This window comes from Pelophylax lessonae, assembly GCF_965119305.1.
Source record: "Pelophylax lessonae genome assembly, contig: HAP1_SCAFFOLD_426, whole genome shotgun sequence".
Lineage (NCBI taxonomy): Eukaryota > Metazoa > Chordata > Amphibia > Anura > Ranidae > Pelophylax > Pelophylax lessonae.
The window spans coordinates 27,010-48,268 of record NW_028119918.1 but is presented as its reverse complement, the minus strand read 5'-3'; the positions used below and the strand labels follow the sequence as shown (position 1 = coordinate 48,268).

Genomic DNA, 21,259 nt, shown 5'->3' with positions numbered 1-21,259 from the left:
AGGAGCCGCAGGGTGGGAGGCTACAAGAAACCCAGAAACCAAGATGGCCGCCAGCACATGTCAAACGAAGGAGAACAGCAAGAAGGTAAGACCATGACAAAATCTGCCCTCCAAAAATAAAGTTCCTGCCTCCACACTGCCAAACAGACCTACTTTATCACTCTCATTAACACCCTCTCACACAGTCCCCGTCAACTTTTTTCGACCTTCAACGCTCTACTTCGTCCTCCATTGCTTCCACCCACTAACTTACTCACTGCCCAAGAGATTGCCAATCACTTCAAAAATAAGATTGATAAAATTTGTGAAGAGATCTTTACACTAAAGATATCTCCCTCACCTTACACACCTTGTCCTCCTGCACAATCAATACTTCCCTTGTTTAACCCAACTACTGTAGAGGAAGTTACTAAAATTTTTTCTAATACCCACCTAACTTCCTGCCCCCTGGACCCTGTTCCTTCTCAAATACTACGGTCACCCTCTGACTCTATCCTACACTCTTTAACTCATATCTTCAACCTCTCCCTCTCCACTGGCATCTTCCCCAGCTCTCTAAAACATGCGCTAGTAACTCCCATACCAAAGAGAGCCTCACTAGACCCCTCCAATCTTAATAACTTAAGACCCATCTCCTTACTCCCTTTTGCTTCCAAACTCCTTGAACGTTTAGTCTACAACCGCCTGAGCGAGCACCTCATTGAGAATAACCTCCTTGATCCCCTTCAGTCTGGATTTCGCCGGCAACACTCCACTGAAACGTCTCTCCTAAAACTTACAAATGACTTACTAACAGCAAAAACCAATGGTCACTACTCGATACTCTTACTGTTGGACCTCTCTGCTGCCTTTGATACTGTTGACCACCCCCTCCTCCTCAAAAAACTCAGTTTGCTCGGTCTCCGTGAGTGCTCTCCACTGGTTCCAATCTTACCTATCTCACCGCACCTTCAGTGTCACTTACAATTCCACTTACTCCTCTGCAACTCCTCTTACTGTTGGGGTCCCCCAAGGTTCTGTCCTTGGACCGCTACTATTCTCAATCTATACCTCCTCCCTGGGTCAGCTAATAGCCTCCCATGGCTTCCACTACCATTTCTATGCTGATGACACCCAAATCTACCTCTCTACCCCTCAGCTCACCCCATCAGTCTCCTCCCGCATTACTGATCTACTAACAGACATATCAGCCTGGATGTCTCACCACTTCCTCAAACTGAATCTATCTAAAACCGAGCTCATAATATTTCCTCCTCTACGTGCCCCTTCCCCGGAATTCTCTGTCAAGATCAATGGAACAACTATTAGTCCTTCCACACATGCCAGGGTGCTAGGGGTAACCCTGGACTCTGCACTGTCCTTTCAGGCTCACATCCAATCCCTGTCCAAATCATGCCGCCTTAACCTTCGCAACATCGCTAGAATACGGCCCTTTTTAACCAATGACACCACCAAGCTTTTAATTCACGCCCTGGTTATCTCTCGCCTCGACTATTGCAACTCCCTCCTCATTGGATTACCCTTGCATAGATTATCCCCCCTTCAATCCATAATGAATGCTGTACAAGACTTATCCACCTTACCAACCGTTCAGTGTCCTCCAACCCTCTCTGCCAATCCCTTCATTGGCTTTCACTCACCCAACGAATAAAATTCAAAGTGCTAACAATAGTTTACAAAGCCATCCACCACTCTGCCCCCAGCTACATCACTAACCTGATCTCAAAATATCAACCTAGCCGCTCTCTTCGGTCCTCCCAAGACCTCCTGCTCTCTAGCTCCCTTGTCACCTCTTCCCATGCTCGCCTCCAGGATTTCTCCAGAGCTTCTCCCATTCTTTGAAACTCTCTACCCCAATCTGTCCGACTGTCCCCTAATCTATCCATCTTTAGACAATCCCTGAAAACCCTTCTCTTTAAAGAAGCCTACCCGGCTACTAACTAATAACGCTGTTTCACTTGCTCCATCAGCTCATCCCCCACAGCTATTGCCTTTTGTATCAATTGACCCTCCCTTTTAGATTGTAAGCTCTAACGAGCAGGGCCCTCTGATTCCTTTTGTTCCAAATTGTAGTGTAACTGTAATGTCTGCCTTAATTTTGTTAAGCGCTGCGCAAACTGTTGGCGCTATATAAATCATGTATAATAATAATAATAATAACTGTAAATCGTGTTTACGATGAAAGACATGAAAAAGTATTATCAGCTAGTTTTCCTTCTCACTACGTATGCAGAATGTTCTCCTGTGATTGGCTATTGCCTAAGTCATTTCTGTATATAAATATCTAACTCCTGGAATAAACATTTATCCAGTTAAGGACTATAGCTGATATTCTGCTCCAGGGCGGCCCTCCTGTGCAGAGTCATGTGTATATACACTTGATTCTGCACTTCCACCTGCAGGGGACATAGTAGATATCTGCCGGGAAATGGATGTCCTCCGGGAAATGGATGTCCCCCGGCACCCGCCGATCATTGGGCAGAGACACAGAATGGAGCTCAGTCTATGTAAATAAGGCAGAGATCCAGACATAGTACGTTAGAGAGTCAAAGACTGCAGACATAGTACAGGATATGGTCAGAGACTGCAGACATGGTACAGTAGATGGACACTGCACTGAGGGTGATCACACTGATAAGACTTCTTGAAGGTTCTGCAGCCGGCATTCCATGTGAGTGATGGTCAGAGACTGCAGACCTATTACAGGAGATGATCAGAGACTGCAGATATAGTACAGGAGATGGTCAGAGACTGCAGAAATATTGCAGGAGATGGCCAGAGACTGCAAACATAGTACATGAGACGGTCCGAGACTGTAGACATACTACAGGAGATGGTCAGAGACTGCAGACATAGTACAGGAGATGGTCAGAGACTACAGACATAGTATAGGAGATGGTCAGAGAATGCAGATGTAGTACAGGAGACGGCCAGGGACTGCAGACATAGTACAGGAGACGGTCAGAGACTGAAGACGTAGTACAGGAGACGGTCAGAGACTGCAGACATGGTACAGGAGACGGTCAGAGACTGCAGACATAGTACAGGAGACGGTCAGAGACTGCAGACATAGTACAGGAGACGGTCAGAGACTGAAGACATACTACAGGAGACGGTCCGAGACTGCAGACATACTACAGGAGATGGTCCGAGACTGCAGACATACTACAGGAGATGGTCAGAGACTTCAAACATGTTACAGGAGACGGTCAGAGACTGCAGACATAGTACAGGAGACGTTAGGAGACTGCAGACATAGTACAGGAGACGTTAAGAGACTGCAGACATAGTACAGGAGATGTACACAGTAGCCGGCATTCCATGTGAGTGGTGGACATTGTTTCTGATGTTATTCAGCTGTGGAGCTCTTTGTGTACAGTCCTGTGTGAGCCAACCAGGAATTATTTTCAGTCAAATGTGGTGGGCTGGGGAAGGGGTGGGTTACAGTGCCGTGCTGATTGGCTAATGAGGTGGAGCAACTTCCGCTACATCGGTGCAGGGTATTTGACTCATCAGTAGTCCCTCCCTCCTACTCAGATTAGCAGCGCTATTGGTTGCTACACTGTGCATACAGAATACAGTATTTTACGGACATTTTATAAGGATATACAGTACATACACACACAGCACAAGGCCGAGTTCACACTACGAGATGTTTTTCGGGGCTACAGTTCCTCTGATAAACCACAAGGTGGTGAGCTCACTTCTACCATAAAGACAGGAAGTGATGTCAGGTATAAATTCGAAGTGAGCGGCGAGTAAGGAGGAAGTAGAGAACAGACGTCGCTGGAAGTGCCAGCAGAGGAGGTAATAAGTTCTTGTTTAATACTTACACCCAGTAACCACCCCCCCCCACCACCGTCATGTCCATCCTCTTCCTCCATAGTCACTGTGACCTCTTTTATCTCCAGCAGATGATGATACACACATATATAGTGTGGGAACCTAGATTACTCCCTTCAGGATCAGAACATTTCCCTACTAACAGGGCCCCAACATTCTCTTCATTTTGGAGATGTCACCTTTCCCGCCAATCACCTTCTCCCCTCATCAGTCTATAGTAATGAATTATATGACTTTTATAGTTATGATTGCATTGGACTCCCACTGACGGGCTGGATAATCTAGATTCAGTGATTACCCCAGTCTGACCAGTAAGCGCACGCAGACAGCTAGCCAGGGTCGGTGCAAGGATTTTTGCCGCCCTAGGCAAAATAGAAATTGTCGCGCCCCCATATGCTCGGCCCACGATGTGACATCACAAACCCATATGATCTGCCCATATCATGACATCACATATTTCCCACCCCTTTCTCAACAGCAATTCACCCTGATCAATGCAGCCTGATCAGTGCCCCTCAATACAGCCTGATGTGAGGGTCAGCTGTGTTTAAAGTCTCTTACCTCAACGATGGCAGCTCAGCAGGTCCTTGCACAGCCTCCGGGGGGGTGGTGCTCCTGGTCCTGGGGTCAAGTTGTGGCAGCCGGTGTGCAGCCTTAGCCAGTCAGGTGTGCCCTGATTCCCTGGAGTGCCCTGCCTCTGCCTGCCTCCAAAACTCTGGGAGTTGTAGTTTCCTCTGTGCTGCTTTCAGTCCCCCCCAGTCTGCACAACCCCCCCTCAGTCTGCACAAGCCCCCCTCCACCTAGTCTCCACAATCCCCCCAGTCTGCACAATCCCTCCCTCCCCCCAGTTTGCACAACCCCCCCAGTCTGCACAGCCCCCCTCAGTTTACAGAATCCCCCTCCTCCCTAGTCTTTACAGTTCCCCACACAGCCCCCCCTTGGTTTACAGAATCCCGCTCCTCCCTGGTCTTCATAATTCCCCCCCATGAATGCACAGCCCCCCTTAGTTTACAGAATCCCCCTCCTCCCTAGTCTTCACAATCCCCCCCAGAATGCACAGCCCCCCTCAGTTTACAGAATCCCCCTCCTCTCTAGTCTTCACAATCCCCCCCCAGAATGCACAGCCCCCCTCAGTTTACAGAATCCCCCTCCTCCCTGGTCTTCATAATTCCCCCCTCCCCAGAATGCACAGCCCCCCTCAGTTTACAGAATCCCCCTCCTCCCTAGTCTTCACAATCCCCCCCCAGAATGCACAGCCCCCCTCAGTTTACAGAATCCCTCTCCTCCCTAGTCTTCACAATCCCCCCCCCCCCGAATGCACAGATCCCTCAGTTTACAGAATCCCCCTCCGCCCTAGTCTCCACAATCCCCCCCCCCCGAATGCACAGATCCCTCAGTTTACAGAATCCCCCTCCGCCCTAGTCTCCACAATCCCCCCCCCAGAATTCACAGCCCCCCTCAGTTTACAGAATCCCCCTCCTCCCTAGTGTTCACAATCCCCATCACCAGAATGCACAGCCCCCCTCAGTTTAAAAAATCCCCCTCCTCCCTAGTCTCCACAACCCCCCCCCCCCAGAATGCACAGATTCCTCAGTATACAGAATCCCCCTCCTCCCTAGTCTCCACAACCCCCCCCCCCCCAGAATGCACAGGTCCCTCAGTTTACAGAATCCCCCTCCTCCCTAGTCTCCACAATCCCCCCCCCCCCAGAATGCACAGCCCCCCTCAGTTTACAGAATCCCTCTCCTCCCTAGTCTTCACAATCCCCCCCCCCCAGAATGCACAGCCCCCCTCAGTTTAAAGAACCCCCCTCCTCCCTAGTCTCCACAACCCCCCCCCCCAGAATGCACAGCCCCCCACAGTTTAAATAATCCCCCTCCTCCCTAGTCTCCACATCCCCCCCCAGAATGCACAGCCCCCCTCAGTTTACAGAATACCCCTCCTCCCTAGTCTTCACAATCCCCCCCCCCAGAATGCACAGCCCCCCTCAGTTTAAAGAATCCCCCTCCTCCCTAGTCTCCACCACCCCCCCAGAATGCACAGCCCCCCTCAATTTAAAGAATCCCCCTCCTCTCTAGTCTCCACAACCCCCCCCCCCCGAATGCACAGGCCCCCTCAGTTTAAAGAATCCCCCTCCTCCCTAGTCTCCACAATCCCCCCCAGAATGCACAGCCCCCCTCAGTTTACAGAATCCCCACCTCCCAGAATGCACAACCCCCTCAGTTTACACAATCCCCCCAGTCTGCACAATGCCCCCCCTCTGCACAATCCCCCCTCGATTTACATAATCCCACCACCTCCCCCAGTCTGCACTGTAAGAAAAAAAAGAAGAGAAGCAAAAAGAGGTCGGGGGAGAGGGGGGGTTGTGCAGGGACGGGTGTAGAGAGTTCACTCACGAATTAAGTTTCGCCCCTCAGGCTGGTCTCCTCAGGTAGGCTGAGCCCAGGTGCACAGTGCCTGTAGGGGGCTGGAGTGTAGGCGGGGTTTGGCTGGAAACAAATGGGAGGAGTATCAGTGGGCGGCGACGGGACGGGCGGCAGAATCCCAGGAAAGCTAGCTTTCTCTGAAATAAGCTAGCTGTGACAGGAAAAGCGGAAATGATCGCTTCCGCTGTCCAAGGTAGGGTTAAGCACCTGAAAAAATAAAAAATTAGTCCCATGACTGGTGCGGCGGGAGCTGCCTTTTTACAGTCCATCAGAGCTGCCTGGGGTGAATACATGCCTGCTCCCCAGGACAGTCCGCCCCTCGCCACCCGCACCCGCCAGCGGTACATTACTTGATTGATTCCGGATGCAGCAGCAGGATGCTGGCGCCCCTGCTGGATTTCGCCCTAGACGGTTGCCTGGGTCGCCTTACTGGTAGCACCGGCCCTGCAGCTAGCTCTGCTCAGTCGGCAGCGATTATGCCCCACGGACCAGGGCAGCCAGAGAGTTAAACATCTCGTGGGGACATATATGACCGGGCTCCTATAGTCTGTGTCACAGTGAATCCCTTGGCCAACAGCCACCCTACTTCGGATGAGAGGGATTTATGCCCAGAGCAGACTGCCCATGGGAGGAGCCAAGTTTGTTTTTTGTTTTTTTTTCTTCTGCCTAGTGTCCTTTTTTTAATTATTTAAATTTTTATTATTGAACTTCATTAAAAACTTACAAAACATTTCAGAAGCAAAGACAGAAACACCATATATCATTTTCAACAGATTTACAAAATATTGCCTTACGGTACATTTCTTCACCTTTTTCTTTTTTTTTCTATCTTCCCTCTCCCTCTCCCCCCCCCCTTCCCTTCTCTCCTCCATATTCTTCCTTAGCCTACTCTGTTGGTCTCTCTGTTGTTTTTATTTGATTAATAATTAAGTATTTATTTCTACATATTTGTTTGATTTTTTTTAAATCCATCCATTTTCCCATTTTTTTTATATTAATTGGGTTTTCCTCCTGGCTATTACTAATATATTCCATATTAAAAACATACATTACCATAGCACACCATTCTTTTAATTCTGGGGGATCTACTTCATGCCACTTCTTCGGTATTGTTCCCTTTGCTGCATTTAGCAGGGTTGGGATCAAAGACCGTTCTCAGGGCTGCAGTTCCTCTGAGCTCCACAAGGTGGTGATCTCACTTCTACCCAGACAGGAAGTCTCTATGGAATACAGGAAGTGATGTCGGCTACACACAGGAAAATCCTGAGGTACAAAGTACAGAGGAGACATTGCTGGATGAGGCAGCAGAGGAGGTAATAAGATCTTATTTTCTATTTACACCCAGTAACCCCCCCCCCCCCGTCATGTCCGTCCTCTTCCTCCATAGTCACTGTGACATCTTTTATCTCCAGCAGATGATGATACACACAGATATTGTGCAAACCTAGATTAACCCCGCCAGAGGCAGAATATTTCCCCACTTACGAGGCCGGAACATCCTCTTCCTTTTGGAGATGTGTCACCTTTCCCACCAATCACCTTCCCACCTCATCAGTCTAAACCTAAAAAATAGGTTCCGTGAGAACAAAATTGAGGTTCTGCAGCGTTTGGCCCCATCCAAGATGGCCACCGCTACCTGCTATTTCCGGAAGGTCGGAAACCGCAGAGATCACCCAACCTTGATCTCATAAGACGGGCGGGACAATTCTGGACTTGGGGCAGGACCATCGCTGCGGCAGCTGCCTGAATGAACTTTTCACATTAACCAGGAGGTGATTGGCTGCTAGGAGGCGGTCCTAGCAACCAATCACCAGCTTGCTAATATGAAAGGCTAACCTGGCAGCTCCCGCACCCCCATCCAGTGCTGCTGTGCCTTCAGTCCAGGATTGTCCTCCCAGTGCTGTGGGGGGGGGATGTGAAGGGGCAGTGCTGTGGGGGGGAATGTCAAGGGGGCAGTGCTGGGGGGGATGTGAGGGAGGCAGAGCTGGGGGGGATGTGAAGAAGGCAGATCTGGGGGGGGATGTGAAGGGGGCAGAGCTGGGGGGATGTGAAGGGGGCAGATCTGGGGGGGGGTGAAGGGAGCAGAGCTGGGGGGATGTGAAGGGGGTCAATGCTGTGGGGGGGGGGGATGTGAAGGAGGCAGAGCTGGGGGTGGAAGTGAGGGAGGCAGAGCTGGGGGGGATGTGAGGGAGGCAGAGCTGGGGGGGTGTGTGAAGGACAATGTTGTGGGGAGTATGTGAAAGGGGCAGTGGGGGGGGGATGTCAAGGGGCAGTGCTGTGGGGGGGGGAATGTGAGGGAGACAGAGCTGGGGGGGATGTGAGGGAGGCAGAGCTGGTTGAGGGTGTGAAGGGGGATAATGTTGTGGGGAGTATGTGAAAGGGGCAGTGCTGTGGGGGGGGTGTCAAGGGGGCAGTGTTGTGGGGGGGTGTCAAGGGGGCAGTGCTGTGGGGGGGGGATGTTAAAATCTAGTTTTTCCATAATGCTCCCATTCTCAGATGTTTATCACAAAATGTGATCAGTAAAGTCTCCGGAGTACACGGAGATCACAGGAATATGATGTGTCCTGGCAAAGCCCACAGACAAGGTTCATCTTTCAATTTAGGAGATGTGGGACGCATCCGGGAGAAACTATTCTGTGCCCAGAAACTTCAAAGAGCGCAACCCCCCCCCCCTCACACAGCTCCTCCTCCTCCTCCAAATGTCCCTCAAATCAGAGTAATAGAATCCTATGACATCACACTGACCTCACAGTTCCTCCTCCCAATGTCCCTCCAACTGGCTCTTTTTCCATTCTGATGCTCTGAGGATGTGGATGGACCCTTGGCATCCTTACTAGCAAGGTGGGACTTTATGTCTTGTGTTATATGAACGGATGCCAGAATTTCTTACGACAAGCTTTGAACCCTTAGAGCGGGGGGACCCTTTGTGGGTAAATTCTACCTCAGTCTGAAATGGGGATTGACAAAACAGATACTTGATCGGAGAGGTGAGGAGGATTCTGGGAGGTCACATGACATCACTCTTATCTCTGTTAATAAAACACAGACCTGACCGGAGAGGTGAGGAGGATTCTGGGAATGTCATTTAATTTTTCTCTTTGTGTTCAAATCTAGAGTTTTGCTCCTGTGAAGTCTGGAGATCATATGACCATCACATTGCCTCCACCTCCCTCCCTGATAGAATAGAGAAATACAAAGAAGATTCTAGAAGTCACCAGAGAGATCATTGAGTTGCTGACAGGAGAGGTGAGCGGTGCTGGGAAGGACGTCATGATGGAGAATCAGCCACCCCTCACATCACCGGGTAAGAGGAGACTTTATTGTAAAGGAGAGAGCAGTACGGAGGATCCACCTAGATCCCTCATCATCTGATAAACACATAGAAACAATGTATTCAGTCAGTGTGTGTGTTTCCTACAGATGGATCCAGTAATGGGAACCCACCAGAGAGATGTCCCCGTCCTCTGTATTCCCGGGATTCCACACAGGAAGGTCACACCATCCCTCACCATCATCAGGTAGATGAGGAACAATCACTGATAGTATCATTAGGATCTGTACATTATCTGCATTGTTACCATTGATGTCATTTTTATTATATATTCAGAGTGGAAACCTGAGAGATTCTAAAGTTGAGGTTAAAGAAGAGATAAAAGAGGATGAGGATGGGGTGATGGAGGAGTCAGAGTTTCTAAAGGAACACAGAGATTTGTACCAGGACACCATGGTGGAGTCATCCAGCTACAGAAACCCACCAGAGAGATGTCCCCGTCCTCTGTATTCCCGGGATTCCACACAGGAAGGTCACACCATCCCTCACCATCATCAGGTAGATGAGTAACAATTATTGGTAGTTCTGATTTATACACAGCATGTTTGTTACAATGAATATTTTATTATATATTCAGAGTGGAAACTTGGAGGGTGATAATATTGATGTTAAAGAAGAGTATAAAGAGGAGGATGAGGAGTATGGAGTGATGGAGGAGGTTTCAGAAGGACACAAGGATATGATGGAGCCACCTAATACCAGGAACCCACCAGAGAGATGTCCCCGTCCTCTGTATTCCTGGGATTCCACACAGGAAGATCACACCATCCCTCAATGTTACAAGGTTGGTGGAAACAAAGATTAAAACAAAAGTAAGGCGCAGTTGCTACAAATCTCATGGTAAATGCCCATAAAGAAGTCCATATACTTGGTGGAGTGCACTAAATAGGCCAATAACTTAGGGCTGCCATCAATACAGGAACAGAAGCCATATTCCTGCAAGGCTGCCGGTATAAACAAGAGGGAGGGCGGCTCTAAGTGCAGAATTTAATACCGATTTATTGTATAGTATATAATTGGCAACTCACATGTTTGGAGATAAGAACAAGCACTTCATAATAGTAAGGCTGTCCCAAGGGTCATCCGTGGATGTTAAGTCCGTTCACTGGCAGCGCAATGCAGGGTTCACCTTGCTGGTCACCGTTATGAGGAAGCCGGCCATTTGGTGGATATACACTTAGATTGAGGCTTGAGGCGCTGGTGGCTCAGCAACGAAGGACAAAAGACATCACTGGAATGCAACTCTTTTCCGAGCATTTGCGCTGCAAGTATTACGGCAGCCACACTCCTTCTTCAGTGCTTGAAGGTGATGTCACAATAATAAAGCAGATTTCTCTTTCGCTCATTGAAGGACACAGCTCCAGAATCTTCTTAGCCATTGGGTTATGCTGCCCCATACAGGAGAAGGACATGAGGCAGGAAAAAGCTTTACCAAGCCTATGGGGCAGTCCCAGGGGGCATACTCCCACACTCTGCTATAGGCATTCAGTTTCTTCTGCCTAGTCAGGACTAAGGACCTAGTTCCTTGCTGGGATTTCTGGCCCTAACATTTTTCCTGTTCCTGTGAGAATTACAATCAACTGCTGGACTGAGTGAGGGACTGGATATTCTAGATCCTTAAGGTCTCCCCAGTCTGCCCATTGAGCGTGCGCAGGCTTCAGCTCCACGCTAGATCGGCCGTGACATAGCCTCACTGGACGGGGGCTGGCCTGCGAGTTAATCGTCTCACGAGGGTGCATAGACCTGGTCACAGCCTTAGTCCCAGCATGCCTCTTGCCCCGCAGCACCCCCATTCTGATGGTGCGCTGGTCTGCCCGGAGCGGTGCCCACCCCGTTCCATGGTGTGGTGAGTAGTGTAGTGTTCCCCCCTCTCCCCTGGTGGTCTTTTGCGGTGGACGTGGGCCCCTCTCTAGGACGGTCTGACCCCCTGGTTCCCGTCCCTTCCCCCCAGCCCCTCTAAACAGTCACTGTGGGTCTTTCGGCTCCCCACACCACTCCCCTCCCCCCCCCTCCCCAGGTGCAGTTGTGCAGCTTTGCCACATGCTCCTATAGGGGGTTGGCTGTAGTTGCTGCTGACCGAGCTGCGGATGCTGACCAGGCTGCTGACCAGGTTTTAGTGGAAACTATGTGAGGCAACCCCTGTGAGGACGGCTGAAGCCACTGCCTCCCGTGTGGACATCCGCCTTCCCCTCTTCTGCCCTGGGTGGTCGGATCTGCTGGGGCTCGTGTCCTGGCCTACTAGGCCATGCGGCTGAGTTGGGCGCCGCCATTGGGGGGCGACCTCAGTGATTCTAGCTGAAGCCCCCAACTCCCCCCTTGGGCATCTGCCGGACTAAGGATTCGTGATCCCACACAAAAATTTAGGCCACAGCTTGCGGCCTGCTGGGCCATATGGTCAGCTTGGCACCTGTCCTAAACCAGGTGGCGCATCATTTTTAGTGACAGTCATGCCGCCATTATTGTGTGAGCCAGGGTACCCTGGCTGCGTGTCCGTGTCACGGCGGTAGGCCCACCTTTAAGGGGGGCTATGTTCTATTATGTGCTCTATGGTGGGCTCTTAAGGCAACCCCCTTATCATTTGCGGGGTCTCATAGGTGGTCCATTTATGGACCTTTGGCCTGCGTCCCCTTGTGGGATCGCATTTGGCAGTCTCCCCTGATTGTTATGTTTCAGGGTGAGCTTAGTATGTAGCGACCCTACTGGGTCTGCGTCCATGTACCTTGAGTGCTCTGTTAGTGAGGATGATTCCTCTTCTACTGCAGTCATAGACCCCTTTGACAGGAGAGCCGAGACTTTAGTCCACTACATGTTTACTGTGGCCAGTTCGGGGCTAAATAGCATTGGTGTCCCAGACTTTAACAGGGTGGGCAAGTTTTGCGCCAGGATCTGGAGGGGGAACAGCTTCCCCCTGCCCTTGAGGAGCTGGCGGACCAGTTAGTCCAGGGGTTGCAGTTTGCCTGTGATGCCTCTCTGGATGCGGCTCCCTTAGTTTCTAGGCTGTCCGTGACAGCAGTGGTCCTTCGGCTAGTGGTCCTTCGGCTATGGTTGGATGATATCATTAAGGGTCTTACAGGGGGGATGAGAACTCTTCTTTCACAGGCTGCCAGAAGCAAGGAGTCTCATCGCAGACATGGGCCCTTTTTTTTTCTCGGCTCATATGCAGCCTTTTCGTCTCCCAGGATCTCAAGACAAAGGATCTTGGTCTCGCCTCAGCTCCTCGGGTATTCACAAAAGTGTTGGCCCCGGTGTTGGCATTGTAGCAGCAGTGGGGGATTGCGGTACTGGGTACCTGGACACTCTTTTCTTTCTCCGACTGCATAAAAGGACAACCCGGAAATTACTGTATGGACTCTGCAGGAGCTCAGTTGGAAATTGAGCTTCCAAAAATCTGCTATGGTTCCGTCCACCGAGTTGGACTATCTGGGTCTGACTCTGGACTCTGCTTCAGCCAGGCTGTTTCTTCCAGGGGAAAAAACTCCAAAATCTGCTGGATGCGATTTGGCTCCTGTTGTCCAGCAGACGGTCATCTTTCAGGACTTGCATGCGGGTGCTGTGCCTGATGGTGTCTACCTTCGAGACGGTTCTCTTTGCACAGTTCCACTTGAGAACTCTGCATAGAGAGTTTCTTGCCAAGTGGGGCAAGAATCCACAGTCTCTAGAGAACCAGATCCTGTTGAGCCGGCATACAAGAGGGTCTCTGATATGGTGGCTTTGCTCTCCGGCGCTTCAACAGGGCAAATTCTTCCTTCCCCTGTACTGGACGGTGGTCTCCACGGTTGGCAGCCTGTCTTGGTAGGGAGGCGTTTTGGGCACTAATGTGCTCAAGGGGTCTGGACTCTGGAGGAGTCAAAACTACAGATCAATATATTGAAACTTCGGGCGATAAGATTTGTCTGGCTCATTGGACAAATCGCCTTTAGGGGTGCCCGGTAGGTAGCTGGCATTCTAATGGTGGGGAACTTCCGCGGTGGACCTGTTGGGCTTTAGTCTCAACAGGAAGGAACATAGAATTGAGTCAAGGTTTCGGGATCCTCTGGCTGACGCCACAGATTACTGGTGGTTCCTTGGGGCCAGTATCATATGATATATGCCTTTCCCCCGCTAATACTTCTGCCCAGTCTTTTGCGAAGAATCGATACCAGGAGTCATCCTAGTGGCTCCAGACTGGCTTGTCTGTCTTGGTTCGCTGATCTGGTAAGGCCGGTCGCCAAAGCCTCTTGGAGACTTCCTTTCAGAGAAGATCTATTGGCCCATGGGCCAACCTTCCATCCTGCTTTACAGTCTCTGGCTTTAACGGCTTGGCTGTTGAAAGCCAGGTGCTGAAGGATAGGGGGTTGTCTGAATTGGTGATTCCCACGCTGTTAAAGGCTGAAAAATATACCTTTAGGAAGATTTACCATAGCACCTGGAAGATGTACATTGTGTGGTATGAGTCTCTTGGGGGTCATCCCCTTTCCCTTTCGGTGGCACGGATTTTGGCATTCCTAAAATGAGGTGTTAAGTACCACCTGGCCCTGGGTACCATCCAGGGCCAGGTTTTTGGCCTTGGCGGTCTTCTTTTACCATTCTTTGGCTATGCATTCTTTGGTTTGCACCTTTGTTCAGGGGGTTCGCCACTTGGCTCCCCCAGTTCAGTCTCTGTTGCCTCCGTGGGATCTCAATTTGGTGCTGTCGGTTCTTCAGTAACCGCCTTTCAAAAAAATTTGCAAGCTTCCCCTGATTATATTGTCCCACAAGGTAGCCTACCTGGTGGCTATTACTTCTGCATGCAGGGTGTCGGAGCTGGTGGTGTTGTCTTGTTGTTCACCTTACCTGGTGGCTCACAGAGATAGTGGTGCTTCGCCCTTGTCAGTCTTCACTTCCTAAGGTTGTTTCTGGTTTCCATCTGAATGAAGACATTGTGTTGCCTTCCCTGTGTCCTAAGTCTAAACATCCTAGGGGGATTGCCTTGCACTCTCTGGATGTGGGTCGGGCGCTCATGGTGTACCTTGCGGTAACTGAGTCATTTAGGAAATCAGCCTTACTATTTGTCCTTACGGATAGACCTTGCAAGGGGCTGGTCGAGTCATGCCCACAGGCGTCACGAGCGGGGTGCGGGGGGGGGCGCACCAGGGTGTCCATCGAGGGAGGGTGACACCCAGTGTAAGGTAAAAAGGCTGCCAGACAGTAAAAAAAAACAGCCTGTCTCAGCCTGTGTCTGTGACACTTGCAGTTCCGAAGCCTGCCTGACGAGTCTCCAATGATCTTTCGTAGTGCTTCTTGCACCCTCCCCCTTCTCCAGCGCGCCTTATTTGATCTAAACAGGAAGAGATGCCGGGAGGGGGGAGAAGTGCAGTCCGCAGGGGAGGACGGACTTGTTTAGCCTAGCACTAAGGGAAGCTGGCTAAACTCGGCAATAAACATGTCATGTCCGTAGCTTGTTGTCTAGAGGGAAGAAGGAGGAGGGAGGGGGGAGAGAATGTGCTCTCTCTAGCAGGCTGCTGTCTGTTTTTTTTTTTTTGTGTGTGAGATCTACTCTGCTTCTGAAGGGTGGATATTTTCTACATTCTACCCCAGTGTCTAATACACCTCCCTAGAATCCCTATCCCTTACCTGCTCATCAGTCCAGTTCAGGCACAGACTCCTCTCCTGCATTACTACCTCATGTCTGTGGCACTACAAATCCAAGCATGCCAGGAGAGGGGAGGCAGCAGCAGACAGATCAGGCTGATTTTCAGATTAAATGTGCATAGTGTGTAGTGTGTATGTACTGTATACTGTATGATCATTATTTATTTATTGTGCTTGTTGGTCTTAAGGTGTTTACTATTCATATACCTATCAGAGTAAGTAGAGAGCACATTTGCAGTGGAAGTGCTCTGGAGTATTTTTATTAGTGTATAATGAAAATCCAGAGTGGTGGAGTGATGGGGGAGGGAGATGGACAGAGAGATGGAAAGAGTGAGGAGTGAGTAAGGGATGGAGGTATAGATTGGGTGACAGATAGAGGAAGGGATGGAGGGATGGTAAGAGACACAGAGAAATGGAACAATGGAGCAAAGGATATAGGGATGGAGGGATGGAGTTATGGAAAGAGTGTGAGAGACAGACAGAATAATAGGATAAAAGTGATGGTGGGTAGAAAAGGGGGAGGGATATATAGGGCACAAGGATTTTTGGATGGACAGTATGATGGAGAGATGGAGCAAGGGGCAGACAAATGAAGCAAGGGACGGATGGAGCAAGAGATAAAACGATGGAGTTATGGAAAAATGAAAATAATGGAGGGTGAAGTGGTGGGAGGGAAGGTTGGATGGACAGGGGGTGATGGAGACAGGGGAAGATGGAGACAGGGGGTGATGGAGACAGGGGGTGATGGAGGGATAGAGACAGGGGGTGATGGAGGGATGGAGACGGGTGATGGAGAGATGCAGACGGGGTGATGGAGGGATGGAGACAGGGGGTGATGGAGGGATGGAGACAGGGGGTGATGGAGAGATGCAGACAGGGGGTGATGGAGAGATGTAGACAGGGGGTGATGGAGGGATGGAAACAGGAGGTGATGGGGGGATGGAGACAGGGGGTGATGGAGGGATGGAGACAGGGGGTGATGGAGGGATGGAGACAGGGGGTGATGGAGGGATGGAGACAGGGGGTGATGGAAGGATGGAGACAGGGGGTGATGGAAGGATGGAGACAGGGGAAGATGGAGAGATGGAGACAGGGGGTGATGGAGGGATGGAGACAGGGGAAGATGGAGGGATGGAGACAGGGGGTGATGGAGGGATGGAGACAGGGGGTGATGGGGGGATGGAGTCAGAAGATGATGGAGGGATGGAAACAGGAGGTGATGGGGGATTGAGTGATGGAGACAGGAGGTGATGGAGTCAGAAGATGATGGAGACAGGAGGTGATGGAGTGATGGAGACAGACAGGCGGTCCTTAGAATTGGGGACATAATATTTGGGTGATCCTGGTGGCTTCCACGGATTTCCCCCCACTTTCTGTGATGGCTATGGAACAGAAATTAAGGGGAAATCTCTCCAGTTTGACATAGGTGACAAAATCTGATGGGTTATAATCTAATCTGGCTTACTATATCAAAAATAACATAAGAAATATGTTATTTTACCTTAATGTCTATCTTAAACCACATTGCTAATTGCATATTGTACTTGTTTGTAGCTTATGCACTGAAATGTGCAATTAAACCTGTCATTTTGTAACTTTTGGAAAATGCCAGTAAAAACTTGGCTGTGCCAGTAAATTTTGAGTGTCGTGTCAGTGAATTTCAGTCTGGTAGGTTGGCAACACTGGTGACACCGCTGTGCCTGAGGCGGGAGCCGAAGCTGCCGGTCTGTGGCCCCACCACTCGCTGCCTCTATGTCTCGCGGCCGCTGAAATTGCAGTGTGTTATAATCTTTTCAGACCAGCAGCCTCCTCCAGCAGTGTTTGCCTCGAACAGATGGTGGGTGTGTTACCTGACCCCACCTCCTCGGCTTGGCTCCTCCTGTGTACTGTACATTGCTGGGGTCCTGGGAGCAGGCAAAGGTCTGGAGTGGCCATCAGTGCCATAAAAAAAAACATTATTAAAAGGGGTTGGGGTGACACCATGAGTTACCGCACCGGGTGACACCAACCCTAGTGACGCCACTGCTGGCACGACCATTTCCAGATGGACAAGACAGACGGTGGTGCAGGCCCAGTCCATCAACAGTCAGGTTCCTCTGTTCCCTGTTAAGGCGCTTTCTACGTGGGCGCTTAGTGCCTTCTGGGCCTTCTGCCATGAGGCGTCAGTGATCCAGGTTTGCAAGGCGGCCACTGGTCATCTGTGCACACTTTTACAAAATTTTACAAAGTGGATGTACTGGCATCTGCGGATGCTTCTTTTGGCAGCAGGGTCTTGCAGGCCGCTGTTTGAGAGGACCTTGGCCTCTTTGAGGGTGTATTGTTTTCAGGTGAGCTCCAGGTACTCCTGTTTGAGCTCCAAATCTGGTTGGCTAGGTTTAGCCTTTTGGGAATTGATTTCTGTTGTGTTTTTCCCCACCCCTCATGTTTAACAATGCTGACGTCCCAATGGTTTAGAAGATTCTGGAGCTGTGCCCGTCAATGAACATCAGAGAAAAGGATTTTATAGTAAGACAAAAATTCTATTTTACAGAAGATGATATTTATTGATTATAATATTTTTCTTGATTTAGAGTGGAGATCCAATCGATATAGAATTTGAGGTTAAAGCAGAAGAAGAAGAGACGTATGTGAGGGATGATCAGCAGTCTATGGAGAAGGATGGAATAACGGGGACATTTATAGAGGAGGACACTCCTACAGAGATCAGCACAGGTGGGTCATTAACACTAAAGAAATACATGTAAGCCACCCCTGATTACTGAACACCAATATTATGAGTCCTGACCCCTGCACTATATACTCTATGTTGTACATTACATACTCCTGACCCCTGCACTATATACTGTATGTTGTACATTACATACTCCTGACCCCTGCACTATATACTGTATGTTGTACATTACATACTCCTGACCCCTGCACTATATACTGTATGTTGTACATTACATACTCCTGACTTTTGCTCTCTCCCCTCTCCCCTCTACCCACTGCTATATATACACATAATATGAATTCTCTTTTGTTACACCCATTTCCTACCAGCTGGACATTTTATATCTGATGATTTGATTGGAGGACAGACTTTTACATGTTGATAATAATGTGATAACATCCTCCAACTTTGGAACCTTAAACAGAAAGTGATAATGAGGGAGGAGTCAGTAACCCAATGATGGTGGTCTTCAGGATCAGTCCAGTCTTCATCTTGGTTGTTCTCCCCCCATCCTCACTCTCTGACCTCTGGTGGGGCTCAGCCCCGCTGTTATTCATGACTAAATCATAGACTAAATAAGGAAGTGCGGGACTTCTTGTGTTGGGAAGATGGCAATGAGTGATAGAGGGGGAGGGTACACTCGTCCTAAAATCCCCTCCTTACTGTCAGTCCTATAAAAGACAGTTCTCGTTGTTTCCTCACTCTGACTAAAGTCCATGAATAAAGAAATGAACTGGTAGGAGATCAGAGGACCCATTTACTAGTTACCTTGAGGCGGGAATTGTAAGATCCTCAGAGACAAAGCTGCCTGATGTGGGTGGAGTCCTGGTATAGGGGAACCAATCTGCTCATGTCTAGTAGTAATCTTTTTATTTCTATTTTAGTACATGGACGGGAGATGAGGAAAACCTCAGAGGATTGTCTCACTTTGTCTCCAGACTGTAAAGTAGAAGATGAGGACATCACACAGTATAGTCCAGGAGAAAACCCGGCTACCTCAATTGTCGATCCAGCATCACACAATGTAGATGGACCATCGTATTCCTCTTATCCTGAGGAACTTCAGACTGTAAGGGACAGTGCCGGATCATCGTATTCCTCTTATCCTGAGGAACCTCAGACTGTGAGGGACGGTGCCGGACCATCGTATTCCTCTTATCCTGAAGAACCTCAGACTGTGAGGGACCGTGCTGTCCTTCCAACAGATACAAGATTTCCGTGTACTGATTATGGGAAATGTTTCAGTGATAAATCAAATCTTCGTGTACATAAAAGGTGTCACACAGGTGAGAAGCCGTATTCCTGTCCTGAGTGCGGGAAAAAATTTTCAGTGAAGGCCAATCTTTACAGACATCAGAGATTGCACACGGCAGAGAATCCACTTTCCTGTCCTGAGTGCGGGAAATGTTTTTCAGAGAAGTCCGATCTTTACAAACATCAGAGATCTCACACTGGTGAGAAGCTGCATTCCTGTACTGAGTGCGGGAAATGTTTTTCACAGAAGTCATATCTTTCCACGCATCAGAGATTGCACACTGGTGAGAAGCCGTATTCCTGTCCTGAGTGTGGGAAATGTTTTTCACGGAAGTCTGCTCTTTCCACACATCGGATATCTCACACTGGTGAGAAGCCGTACTCCTGTCCTGAGTGCGGGAAATGTTTTTCAGCGAAGACCGATCTTAACAAACATTGGAGATCTCACACTGGTGAGAAGCCGTATTCCTGTCCCGAGTGTGGGAAATGTTTTTCACAGAAGTCATATCTTTCCACGCATCAGAGATTGCACACTGGTGAGAAGCCATATTCCTGTCCTGAGTGCGGGAAATGTTTTTCACAGAAGTCTGTTCTTTCCACACATCAGAGATCTCACACTGGTGAGAAGCCGTATTCCTGTCCTGAGTGCGGGAAATGTTTTTCAGCGAAGACCGATCTTAACAAACATTGGAGATCTCACACTGGTGAGAAGCCGTATTCCTGTCCCGAGTGCGGGAAATGTTTTTCACGGAAGTCTGCTCTTTCCACACATCAGATATCTCACACTGGTGAGAAGCCGTATTCCTGTCCTGAGTGTGGGAAATGTTTTTTAGAGAAGTCCGCTCTTTCCACACATCAGAGATTGCACACTGGTGAGAAGCCGTATTCCTGTCCTGAGTGCGGGAAATGTTTTTCACGGAAGTCCACTCTTTCCACACATCAGATATCTCACACTGGGGAGAAGCCGTATTGCTGTCCTGAGTGCGTGAAATGTTTTTCAGAGAGGTCCACTCTTTTCAAGCATCAGAGATTGCACACTGGTGAGAAGCCGTATTCCTGTCCTGAGTGTGGGAAATGTTTTTCACAGAAGTCCACTCTTTCCACACATCGGAGATCTCACACTGGTGAGAAGCCGTATTCCTGTCCTGAGTGCGGGAAATGTTTTTTAGAGAAGTCCGCTCTTTCCAAACATCAGAGATTCCACACTGGTGAGAAGCCGTATTCCTGTCCTGAGTGCGGGAAATGTTTTTCACTTAAGTCCCATCTTTCCTCACATCAGAGATCGCACACTGGTGAGAAGCCGTATTCTTGTCCTGAGTGCGGGAAAAGTTTTTCAGAGAAGTCCAATCTTTCCAGACATCAGAGATCTCACACGGGGGAAGCCACATTTCTGTCCTGAGTGAGGGAATTGTTCCTCACTGAAGTCCTTTTTTTCCCGTACATCAGGGGTCCCACACAACCCTGGATGTCTATTAGTGCCTTGAGTGCGGGAAATGTCTTCTATATGAATGTTGGTGGACATATGGGGAAGAAGCACACCCTGATATACACCTCAGATATACTCCATGGCTGATCTTCATCATGTAAGAAACATTTCATAAGGAGATGAGAGATCACCAAAGACATGAATGAAGTGTTGTCCCGTGTTGGCCATTAATAGCAGGAGAAAAATAAAAATGGAGTCCTTACCTTTCATTGGCTGAGTACATTTTGTGTGGGAAGATTTCACAAACATTTAGAGGTCTGTTTTTTAAAAAAAATGTGTGATTTCCTATAATCGTCAGCTCCATCTAGTGGCCATAATGTGTTATTTCGCTTTTTTTTAATTGAGGTATTTTGGGACAAATACTGGATTATGGCCACTAGATGGAGCTAAGGATTCTCTTCATAGGCCACTATGAACTGAATGTACAATCTGATCAATGTACTCACGTTGTCACTGGGGGTGTTGAAAATGATCGGCGCATCGCCATGCAGCCTTTTCCGATTCGGTTATGATGTAGAACCCAGAATAATCGCGGTTGTGCCTGACGTCATCCTGGCTCCTCCCCCCTCCCCCCACAGAAGTGTCATTGCTGGATT

The 21,259-nt window shown here is 49.3% G+C and overlaps 1 protein-coding gene across 1 annotated transcript; it reads left to right on the top strand.

Moving 5' to 3' along the window:
• Window positions 1-9,469: 9,469 nt before the first annotated feature.
• On the top strand, window positions 9,470-20,074 carry LOC309543848 (uncharacterized protein; the record flags this gene model as incomplete). Its single annotated transcript, XM_082276270.1, has 7 exons — window positions 9,470-9,573; window positions 9,690-9,787; window positions 9,877-10,098; window positions 10,178-10,384; window positions 17,781-17,922; window positions 18,808-18,992; window positions 19,470-20,074. Coding segments are annotated over exons 1-7 (1,493 nt in total), but the record flags the coding sequence as incomplete, so codon positions are not given.
• Window positions 20,075-21,259: the final 1,185 nt, after the last annotated feature.